This window comes from Vanessa atalanta, chromosome 5, assembly GCF_905147765.1.
Source record: "Vanessa atalanta chromosome 5, ilVanAtal1.2, whole genome shotgun sequence".
In the NCBI taxonomy this organism is placed as follows: Eukaryota; Metazoa; Arthropoda; class Insecta; order Lepidoptera; family Nymphalidae; genus Vanessa; species Vanessa atalanta.
In genome coordinates this window covers 10,923,054-10,935,881 of record NC_061875.1, presented here as the reverse complement: position 1 = coordinate 10,935,881, position 12,828 = coordinate 10,923,054, and the positions used below count along the sequence as shown (strand labels likewise).

The 12,828-nt window shown below is 31.7% G+C and overlaps 1 protein-coding gene across 1 annotated transcript in view; it reads left to right on the top strand.

Moving 5' to 3' along the window:
• Positions 1 to 7,300, top strand: part of LOC125064262 (general odorant-binding protein 70) — a 32,724-nt gene extending 25,424 nt beyond the window's left edge. Inside the window, exons 3-6 of the mRNA XM_047671214.1 lie at positions 520 to 620; positions 3,266 to 3,301; positions 6,251 to 6,401; positions 6,853 to 7,300. Of these exons, the coding sequence (XP_047527170.1) occupies positions 520 to 620; positions 3,266 to 3,301; positions 6,251 to 6,401; positions 6,853 to 6,941 (377 nt within the window). The 3' untranslated portion in view covers positions 6,942 to 7,300. The remainder of the gene's footprint in view (positions 1 to 519; positions 621 to 3,265; positions 3,302 to 6,250; positions 6,402 to 6,852) is intronic.
• The last annotated feature ends 5,528 nt before the right edge of the window (positions 7,301 to 12,828 follow it).

Sequence of the window (12,828 nt, the reverse complement as noted above, 5' to 3'; positions counted from 1 at the left end):
TAACTACAAGATGTTAACAATTATATATTTTTTTGTAATTATATTCTTTAAAAAAATAACATATTACCAAAACAAAAACGATAAACACTATTGATGTTCTCCTGACCGATTTCGGCAACGGTTTTCTCAAAGGAGGCTTGACAACTGAGCAGGATATAATATTGGCAACTCACTTTTTTATCTAGGTAGGTGGACAAGCAAATGGGCCACCTCATGGTAGAGGTCACCATTGCATAGACAATGGCAATGTAAGAAATATTAACCAGTCCTCACATCGCCAACGCGCCATCATCCCTTATCCTTCAAACAGGAACACAAGAATACTATTTGGCAGTATAATATCAAATGAGTAGGTGGTAGCTAGCCAGACGGGTTTGCACAAAGCCCTACCACCAAGTACGTCACTACTAATTAATTCACTCACTTTAGACTTGAGTTAATTAATGATATGTAATTTATTTATTCCAATGATCCACTCATAAGACTACCATTATTTTTATTTATTTTTTTGTTTTCCAGAGGCTCTTGATGTGATAAAGGAGGAACACACAATGCCAGCTGAAAGGAGGAGGAACAAGCGCGAAGTACCATTTACTCACGACGAAAAACGTATAGCCGGAGTAAGTTGTGTTTGCAGTTTAATATTAACAATTTGAATTACTGTTGCACCGGTGAAGGGTACATTGAACCTCATTTTATTTAGATTGTCTTATTAAATGAGACGGTGCAACTAGGAAGTCATTTTAATTTCATAGTTCCATACATTGGTAGTGTATGGAATCGATAATATTCCTTACTGTGCCGACGACCATGGAAAGTGATTATACTATAAAGTGACCCAGGCAGTCGCCAATCTTCCAGCCACGTAAACAAATATCTATAAATTAATAATATAATATAAAAACAAAATAAAAGAAATGGCATTTTATCTAAGCCCTTAAAATTGAAAGGGAAAGGGACATGTATATTTTTTGATTGAAAAAAAATGTCACTACTCAATTCATTGTCGGTTCTTCTCGATAGAATCTACATGCTGAACTAGTGCCAGCTTTACATTACGAACCTTGTAAAATGACAATTCTTAAGTGCTAATTCTTAAGTTCTTAAGTTGAATGTAGCATATTTTGATTTTGAATGCATACTATTTGACAAACAACCAACGTCCTTACCATCTGTATATATATTCGATTTGTCGATATGTCGATGTTCGTTTACGATGACGTCAAGAGTCCACATTCCCAAATCCCGATTTCTATTATTATTATTGACACGATACAGCAATGTTTTATTTCTTTACAAATTGTTGTACACGTATATCTTAGCGAATAGGTAAGAAAATGAGTACTAACCACACTGGGCCCATTTTAATATATATTTTATCAAATTAAAACAAATAAGTACACAGAATGATTATACGAATAATAATTATTGATTACGAAGCTGCAATAAAACTCGTTCGATAAGACTTTATATTACACACAAATGTCACCGTAATATTGCGCAGTGTCAGAAAAGTACAAGCGCTTTACGTAACTTAAAGTATTCGCAGTTTAAAGTCTAACATAAGTGACTATAATATGTACAAGCGACAATATATTTATTGCTAGGTCACACAGCACCAAAACCCGAGGTTCTAGGTTCAAAGCCCGTATCGGGCCCTTAAAATTTGATGACTTGGTAGGTAAATTGGCTATAGCAAGGTTAATTAGTAAATCGGCAGTGTCACACTCCAGCCTCCAAGGCATAGAGTTCCTACGCCTGGTCTGTCTCGGATCATGATAGATTGCCATCCCATTGGTGGAAGAGAGTGTAGGAATATCAAAGGAAACCGTATTCGCACGCTACATCTGATGTACAGAGGCGTAGTCTTTGATATAATTTATTTACTTACTACCTACACGAGATAAATTGATCCACGTGACAAATTACAAACAGACCTTTGGGCATTAAAATACCAATGCGCGTATTATAGCTCGTATCTTTCACGAGATGATTGCACTTAAATTTACATTAAAAATTGACCAAAGTAAATATTATAAATAAAATTCCTAGGTCTTAGGCGATATATCATAACGTTGAAAACGATCAGTTGATTAAACTTCTTCAATGTGTGTTCGTGTATAGTGACGTTTGTAGACGATCCGATGCAAATATTATTTATAACGCCGATAAAATTTTACAACGTGTAAAGATGAACCTTCTCGTTAGTAGACTTTTATGCGGAGAGTGCTTTAGCGGACTGTAACAGTCGGATTCAGCAGATAAATTGGATTATTATGACGAGTACGTAGGTACTAATCGAGCTAAGGTAACTTTATGGATAACGTTTATTTAGATTGTCTACAAATTTACACTAAATGGACTGACTATGAATAAGACTTAGAGTAGAGCTCTAATTTGTTCTATTAAAAATAATATTTTATAAAATTGATATTGAATATCTATTTCACATGAATACACTTCGACTTTTTATCGATCTTCGTCAAACTTGACTCAAATATATATATATTCTGTATTTTTTTTTCAGAGAATAGTTAAAAAATATATGAGAGTATTTAATATAGCGCTACGGCACATGCAATTAAATTGGGTCCGGTAGGTGGCGCTGCCATCGGAAAGTGAATCAAATACTAATTTCAATCACCGGGACGAGCAACTAGTTTACGATATAACTAATAAATAAATATTAAAAATAACATACACATACATATATACATACACATATATTTAATGTTTCAAATATTTTTTACTTTTCTCTTATATCCAACCTGTTGTATTGATAACACTAGAGCTCGTTGACAAACAGAGGAGCCAATGGTACCTACTATCTAACTAACTACTTATTAGATAGATATAATATATTCGAATAAAATACTCGTACGATTGGGTATATATGTGTTTCCATGTGTTTGTATTTGAACTGGATTAGCCCTGTAAGAAATATTAACCATTCCTTATATCGTCAATGCACCACTAACCTTGGGAGTTAGGATGCTACCGGTGTCTATAGGCTCACTCGCTCTTCAAACGGAAACACAAAACTACTATGTATTGCTGTTTAGCGTAAGAACATTTGATGAAAGGGCGGTACCTACACAGACGAGCTTGCAAAAAAGTCCAACCCTATCGAATTTAAATATTAGTCTCGAGCGGTACTAAATTATGTTTAAGCACATGATTATCGTAATTTCACGCACTAGTCGAGCGAAAAAATTATAAATAGATTATTACACACAATCTAACGTACATTTTCTCTATTTTCCAGTGCTTGCTGCAATGCGTTTACCGGAAAGTGAAAGCGGTAAGTATTGACTTTTGCCCACTTAACTTGAACGGTAGAAGTCAACAATATCTTTAACTCTTTTTGTCTACTTTTAAAGTGAGATATTACTTGACCCATATTATATATATATATATATTATATATTTACCTATTGCCCGATAAAGCTATTGTTGTGGATGATAAAAAAATAGAGTTTGTTCGACAAGAGTCTAAACAAATTAAAAAAAAAATGTCATCATAAATTCAAATAAGGAGATATTAATTTGATAAATTCGTATGTTGTATGAGGTTTAGTAACCTACGTATAAAGGAATAAATTTGACCAAAAAGTGCGGTTATTTACCTATTTATTTTTACCAGTACCAATATAAAGTTAATTTAAATTAAATAGTGTATTCGAATAAGACTTAACGATCTCGGTTCGATAATCGCTGGTATGGATTATATTATGGAGGCGATATCCAGAGCATACGTCCAAGCCCAAGGCCAGCTCGGCTGTATATATAAAAATAAACGTATGAACAAAAACGTAGTAAAATCTACAGAAACCATTATAAAAACCGACTTTAATGCTTTATTGCGGTGTCGCGAAGTGATCGCTTCAATTTGTAACCTATAAACGCTGAGGCCGATCGTAAAGATTGAAAAAGAAAGTCCCTTAGTCATTGCCCTTGAAAACACCAGCCGAGACACATTATATACAACTGTCATAAAGTTTGAACGGAATAGGTTATTAACAGGTAAAAGACTCGTGAAAACTTCATTGAATTAAGATTTGTAGCAAATAGTTACCTGTACTGAAGGACCTAGAATCTTATGTATATTCTAAACTAAACATAAATTCACAAGGAGTTTGGGCGACGTTATTGTCTACACAAACAAAATTAATATCTATCTTAATCAGGTAATATTGTGACTATGCGAATTATAAAGTTAAAATATATACATAGATTTCATGGAAACAATTTATTTAATTAGAAAATTGAGCATAATAAGCTAAGAGAGTGAAACATCAACGAGCAAAGTATCTGAACAGGTTTTTTTTTATGATATTGGTAAGCAGACGAGCAAATGGGCCACCTGATAGTAAGTGGTCAGCTCCGCCCAATGACAATGGCGTTGTTACATCACCAATGCGCCACCAACCTTGGTAACTAAGATGTTACGTCCCTTGTGCGTGTAGTTACACTGACTCACTCACCCTTCAAACCGGAACACAGCAATACTGAGTACTGCTTGGCGGTAGAATATCTGATGAGTGGGTGGTAGTTACCCAGACGGGCTTGCACAAACCCCTACCACCAAGTAAACTTCGAATAATAAAGTAATTATTTAAATATAGCTTTATTATTTGAAGTTTTTTTATTTGTCATAAAAATAATGACATCTTGCCTACAAGTAGATTTTATTTTAACACCGTCTGATATTTCTTCAACTTACGTGCAATTCAAAAAAGTGATTATAACATCTTACTTCCTAACTTATATTATAAATACGAAAGTTAATTTGTTTATTTGTTACGCTTTCACGTATTAACTACTCAACCGATCAACATATATTGCATACACGTTGTCACGGGTAACACGTCAATTCTACTAACACAACGCTTATGATACGAGTAGGATACGTTCCCGATTCTATTGCGATCGCAATTCGACTATTTCTCACCTAATAGTAGAACCTAGTTTGATTAATCGCCGATTCTTATTTTGTCGATTATAATACGATCTCGAAGATATTTCGATCCAACTTCGACCGAACCGTAACTGGAGCTAAGTAGTATAGGAAAAACGACTGAACGTCAACGATTATGTTTTGATTCGATGGCGATAATGTGATTATTTGTAATAGAATTGGCTCCCAGAAAAGTATAGACGGTATCTATGGAAAGTAGTATCTTTGTGAGTTTCGACGTTTCCTACTTAATTACACTCGAATGCTCAATTTTGTATGGACAGGCAATACGTATAGATGACGGTAATATGTATCGTTCATACGTTATATTGCATATTAATAATAAAATGGAATGACTGTCTCACAGACAACGCACCTTCTACAACTGTGGATCTAGAAACAGGTACTTCATTATACAACGTAGATGAGCACTAAAAAGGATCATTAAAATTTGACCCTTGAGGGCTTGCAATAGCAGATAAAATATTGTTCGTCGTCAAGACATTTATAAAGTTATATAAAAAAATAGTATGCAATCTAGGTCTATAAGAGATATGAACATTTTAGAATTTTCTCGAAAGTTGTTGTCCGTTGGTGTTGTCCGTTGAAGTATCAGCTTATTTCAACTTCAATTGTTTACCAGGAGGTTTAAAAAAGGAACGCATTTCACGCAAACAATCTTAGATTGTAAAATTATCGTTCATGAGATGTTTCGCGACGGGGAATTCTAACAAATGGTTTAACATATATCATATTTAAAAGCACGCGAATGGGGCGGACGTCAAGGATAGTCGTATAATCAAATATAAATGAATAAATGATACAGCCTCGAGTACTCGACCATAAACATCCGTAGATCGTAAAAGTTGGAATTGATATTGAGCGATTTTTTCAATTTAAGATTATATAAGGACTATTATTCTCATGTTCATAATAGGTTCTTTGTATGAGTCACTTTAGTATTGTATTTAGTCTTATTTTGTCAAATGGATTTTAAATAATTTAGTATGGTTTGGAAAGAAAATATGTTTCTAGTAACTTTAAAATCCTCTGAGAGGTTAAGTAATATCAAAAGAACCTTATTTACTAATATTTAAATATCGACATATTCAATTAAGAAATATTAGTTCTATTACTTTAAGAAAGTAATACAATATAACATAAAAAAAACTATACATTTTTTTATTTTTATTTAAGTGTTCTTTAAGACCATAGCATACAAACCAAATATTTCCGTGTTCAAAGGTTAAACGAAACATAAACAATCTAACATCTAAATCTTTCATCATTTCAGGTAGACGGTTATGGATTTCCAACTCTAGAAGGTCTGGTGGGACTGTACTCAGACGGCGTCAACGAGCGCGGATATTTCATGGCTGTATTAGAAGCTTCGAGGGAATGTCTCATGAGGAACCATGATAAGTTCTCCAGGAGTGTGCCCATGGGTGAGTTAAATAGTAGAGCTTGGAAGGAAACGCAGTTATTTAGATAAGGCCGATTTTTAAAGACATAATTTTTAGATATAAATAAGAAAAACCAACAAAACTTCACAAGACGGACCGCTAGAGAATGTTCGTGGCAGCGATATGAACATCGTCTCAATCTCCACCTAATACAAATTTATCTTTTATCTCAATACAAGGCTAACTTAACCTGCGATCGAAGTCACTTCAGGTTTATCGCGCGAAATTAAATATATAATCAAAAACTGTTTTAAATTGTAAGCCACTTCGTGATACGAAAATGTACAATTCTGATAAGTATTCGTCATCCCCTTAACTAGCCTATTTCTGAACCGATCGTTGAAGTAACTATCGTGCAAATCAATTGTATATTGTTGTCTCTCGAATATTCTATAACAATTTGGTAATAAAGATATGTTATCGGTGATTACAGATAATGGAAAGAACTGCGACGTGTCGTTCGACATCTTCGAATGCATCTCCGACCGCATCGGCGAGTACTGCGGGAACTCGGGACTATGATCGCTTTAAAATGTTAATATAGATTCTCATCATTCTTTATTCTTTCACACTTTATACTCTTACCATTTATTTTTTCAAACCATTTTAGAATATTATATTAATTAGGAAAACAAATGTAAATTCAGAACTAAATAAGTATCTAGGAGCCAATTATAATATAACCTGTACGTTCGTCTGACACCGTAATCAATTAAGTAAAAAAAAACATTCAGGTGTTGACGTTTTTACGACGATCTTCCCAAGTGTTATTGATTTGTTATTTATGTGACATTGATTTGGATTTATATGTTTATAAATATTTTTTTATAGGAATCGAATTTAAGTTTCGATATTCTTCTAGTAAGATTATTATTATGTTCTTAAATATTTAGTTTTAATAACGTATGTTACCATAAATTGGTGCAAGCTGATAAAATAATTATATCCATAGAAAAAGTATAGACAATTGTTAACAATGTTCACAAAATTGTTGAAGAGTTACAATAAAAAAATAACAATTGCGTCACTAAAAGTAAAAAATGTAACTAGGGATTATGGTAATTGTGTAATTGAAAATATCATAAACATCCTTTCAACTAGTTGTCAATGTTAAAATATTTTAAAATAAAATAAAAATGTATATAAATACCAGGTTTGTTTCATACGACTTAAATTTTAATTTTTTCATCAGGCAATTATTTTGGCAATCGATTTAAAAAAACATAGTGTTACCATTCATTAAAATTAAGTTAGATTTATAAGTAGTGATAAAATTCTACTAAAATGTGATGCTCATTAACATAGTATTAGTTTTATAAATACATCTAAATTTTCAGTAGCTTAGAATTACAAAGCCTTTGATATAGTTAATCTGAGGAGCTTCATTATGAACGGTCTTGATACTTGATGTCGAACTCGATCGCGAAATGTCAGAAAATGATAAACGGCATTAAATACAATTATGATGACATTTGAAGCGTATATTAGCGTGTCATATTTGTTTTTCAATGTTTCACAGTCGAGTCGAGCATCAAATGGCGGAAAGCATTATTGGATTTGATTACTTACATTTCGAATTTGGAATAATAATTTAACTTGTATTAATATTATAAATTTTATAAGAAAATGTAAATGAGGAATGTATTTAACAAAATAGATATTGAGTTAAATACATTTTCAATCTGGGAACATGTAGCTTGTATGAAAAATACGTTTAGCCCCAAATTCCCGTTCTAATTTTGAATTATATTCTATTATTGCCTTTAGATTCACACTTATTAAATATAGATATTATTTCGGTTTCATTTACTTTGTGTATATTGGAATACATATTATGAAGACTTCGAAACGTCTGATCTGTTATATAACACAAAATTAAATGTTTGTAAATAATCTTTTGAAGATTTTCGTCATCATAATATCAAAACACATTTTAATTCTAATCTTAAGCTCATCAAAGCTTTATAACGAACTGATAGAATAATTTACTTTAAGAATTCTTTAATAAATACTGTATATAGCAACAATGTTGTTTTATTTTATTAATCCTCTATTTATAAGAAATTAAAGTTATTGGAATAAAACAGTTTTTACTATTCGATCATTCGAATATATTCGAATATTCCAGTAGCAAAAACGGCAAACATGGACGAAACTGACTTTGAATTTCACATATAACTTGTAAATGATAACAGAAAAAAATAATTAAATTCTAGCGGCGCTAAGAAATGATTACAATATAATAAAAATCGTGGCATCGCTATCCAATCAACAATAACTGTCAATAGTTTATGGATAGACGTCTCGACTTAATCTATATACTTTAAAAACTTTCTTCTTTTCTTTTTACATTAAAAAAAAAAAAAAAAACCAGTAAATTTTAAGCTTTGTATTTCATGTAATATCCTTGAAAAATTTAAACCCTGGCCGAAAACCATAATACCCTGCCTTAATGTATCCTCAAATGGACGTCATACGATATGATGATATTCACTCATCTAATCTTAGGGAATGCACATCAGCTATACCTAATTGATGTGTACAATTATAAATAAATAATAAATAAATATTGGACAACATCACATACATTACTCTGATCCCAATGTAAGTAGCTAAAGCACTTGTGTTATGGATATCAGAAGTAACGACGGTACCACAAACATCCAGACCCAAGACAACATAGAAAGCTAATGAAATTTTTCTACATCGACTCGGCCGGGAATCGAACCCGGGACCTCGGAGTAGGCGTACCCATGAAAACCGGTGTACACACTACTCGACCACGGAGGTCGACGAAATGCAAACAAATTAGGCTGATAGTTAACAATTGTTAACTATCAGCCTAATTTGTTTGCAAAGCCTTTTTTTTAAACTTCTGTCAATAATACATTAAAAATATCAGGTGCTGTAATGTAAAAAATGCACTTAATAATGTTAAAATTTGATTTGATCGCAGGCATGGGCAACGAATAACTTCCAAAATAGCAACACATAAGATTCAGATAATGCTACGTTTATTATATCAGGCGTTGTCTCTATTTTATGTAACGAGTGATGGAACTAAGTAGCACATGGAATTAAGAAGATGACGTCAAAATAATTAAATAATAATTTGAATTTATGGGATGGAAAGTCTCCTCAGTGTTTATATCACTTTACATATAATATAAATATATCTAAATGTATGTAAATACAGTAAAACAGAATACGATTTTTCATTCTCCTGATTCTTTTTCGTGCCAAAGTCAAAATTATTGCAGTCATTTACACTTACTAATATTGTTTGTCAAAAATCTCGAATCAAAAAACTCAGACTTCAGAAGAACCGGCGGATGAAACGCAGCGGAATTATTCTTTTTCCAAAAATTGTTGTTTACAATGAATATATATTTTTGTTTTTATTCTCATCTTTTCAAGATGTCTCATTCATATATTACACAAACGATTTTTAAAATATTTTTTAATTTTACTAAACATTTTCTGGTGCCTCTTAGTTTTATTTTAGTTAAGTGTTTAGTTTAGAGTTAGTGGACACTAAATCCAGAGTGGAGGCGCGGTGTAGAACCGGTATACCTTTTCTGTAAAAGTAAGCCTGTGTATGTCCCAATGCTGAGCTTAGATGTCCTCTCCTTTCTGACAAGGCACAAGAAAATGTTTTGTAAAATTAAAAAAGCAAAGTTTTCATTGTATTCAAAATATATTGTAAATTGACAGTTGCGGGTTCAATTCAACTTACGCATATTTTGCTCTACTATTGCACACACTCAGTAGTATTTGTCAATTTAGAGCGAAAAATTATTTGTAAATTGGATGTACATTGATCTGATGATATTCGAGAGCCCAGTTATAATTTGTATACGTTTAAAATAATAATTGTTGTTGTACAGTCTTGTTTTCAATCTTATCATAACATAATTATAATATTATCGTTTTCCCCAAATTACACGTGATGCTTGCTTTAGGAGTGGGTACAATAATAGTCCTAGAAACTTCATAACTTGGCGGCTCGTTAACCATTGAACAATAGCAATAACTTAATTACAAAGATCTATTAAATCTCTTAATTAAAAGGAAGAAACTTTTATCACTGAGCAGTTCATTTTCCGTAATTACAAAAATAAAACCATATTATTAAAGTATTGAAGTATAGCTGAGCAACTGTTTTAAAAAATTAGTTTAACCGGCATCCACATTGTTTCTCGTCTATGACCATTTGTCGCCGTGGAAACTAATTTTGTTTCTAATAAAACCAAACAATTATGAAGTTTTACTTAGTGGTAGGGCTTTGTGCAAGCAACGATATATTTATTAGTAAGCTAGTGTAACAACAGACAGAAGGGACATAACATCTTAGTTATTGAGGTTGGTGGGGCATTGGCGATGTAATAAGGAATGTTTAATATTTCTTAGAGTTCCAATGTCTATGGACTGTATAACTTTACAATAAAAAAATTCTCATTGTCAGTATATGTTTAATTTGTACCCGGTAGAAATTTTAAAACCCTAATTAGGTAATAAAAATCCTAACGAGAATATAAAACGACAGTTTAGGTAAGTAATTAATCATAATGGACACTAACAAAGCAATATTATTACGCGTTGGCATAAAATTTTCATAATCAACCCGCTTCCTACTCATAAAGCACAACAAAATACAAAGCGTGAACAAAATTGACGATCTCTATCAGCAATTGTCTGTCAGTCCGTCTATCCCACGACCTCCCAATTCGTTTGTATTTACCTACTAAATTCAATTGTGTAATGTAAGATAAGATGATCGTACAACCATTAATTACTCAGGTTTTTCCTAACAAGACACATTTGATAGTGAATCCGGGATTTTTAAAAACGTTTTTAACATAACTTTTTGTGGTAAAGTTCTCATAGCATCATTGTTCGGTTCACAGATAGCTAAATATATTAACATATATCGTTGCTTGATTTTAAATTTAAGTTGTTTTATGATACCGGAACATATAATGGATTTTCCATACTTATGTAATTCAATTTTTAATTGAGAAAACGCCTTATGAAATAGGTGGAGTTATAAACTAAATTCGTAATTATAAATAATAAAAATTATCAATGTGTGCCGATCTACAGATAAAATATAGCTATTTTATTTGAATTTAAAAATTCTCATGTATATTTTTAATAAGAACAAAAAATTCTTTAAATAAAGTATTATTCGTGATGACTATAATATCAAATTCCTACAGCCGATGAAAAAGAAAACGTGCATCTTTACTGACGATAATGGATTCAAACCAGGGCAAGAACCTCTAAATTTGAATGTTTCTGGATACAATGATACTATTTCAGGTTTATGCATGTTACACAATGATTATTACAGCATGGCTTCCTATTAAAAATTAGTTTGACAACACTAAGTAAATAATTATTTTATGAAGCCAACTTGAAATTACCAATAAAAGAGATCCGCAATTTAATGTGTGATTACAAATCTTTGAATATAATTTAAATACAAGTTTTTAAAAACTTAACTTGCAGTGTTAATAAAGTACGTTATTGGTAATTAAAAACAATATAGGTTTATCCTTACAAGAATAAAAACTGTTCAATAACCGTCAGCACAAGCATGCACCGTGAAGATCTGATGACCTTCGCCCGCTCCATTGTGAGCCCTCCGACCTCAGGCCTCCTCCCTACACGATTTACTAATAACCAAGTACTAATACTCTTATACTTTACACAGAAACAGAATGATTCATATTATTTATTAACATTTCTCGATGATGAAAATCCATATTGATTTAAAACTTTATTTTCGGCGTGCCTCGAATACGATTTTTTTTTCATTTGTATTGTTAATTTGTTTGTATCAACGACGAAAAATATATAGAGATAAAAGTGTGCAATCTTGACTGTGGTAAAGATAAAAGTATGTAGAGCAACAATTCATCGAGAATGAATAATTAAACAATAAATAATTAAATAATACAACCATTTATAAGTGTAGTTTTGTTTTTTAATTTTAAGACGACTTTTTAAAGATCAGAACTCAGATCAGTCTTTTGCAGACAGAATATTTATAACGAAAGAAAATACGTTTCTATGATATTTAATAATTACATTCATTCGATTTAAGGATATTTAAAAGCATTTATTTTCCGTGCTACTTACTAAAATGACGTATTTACATTTAATACATTACAGATATGTAATGTATCGATACTTTTGAAATTTGATTAAATTATTTTCAGCCATGAAAGCATAACAGACAGATAGACTGCCAGACAAAGTTACTTTCGTATTTATAATATTAGAATAAATGGTGACGTTTGTGAGTTTTAAAAATAGATATAAGTAGGTATAAATAAAATCATATTTGTTTTATTGAAGTCATATAACATCTTATGATATTAGAGAGCCGAGATGGCCCAGTGGT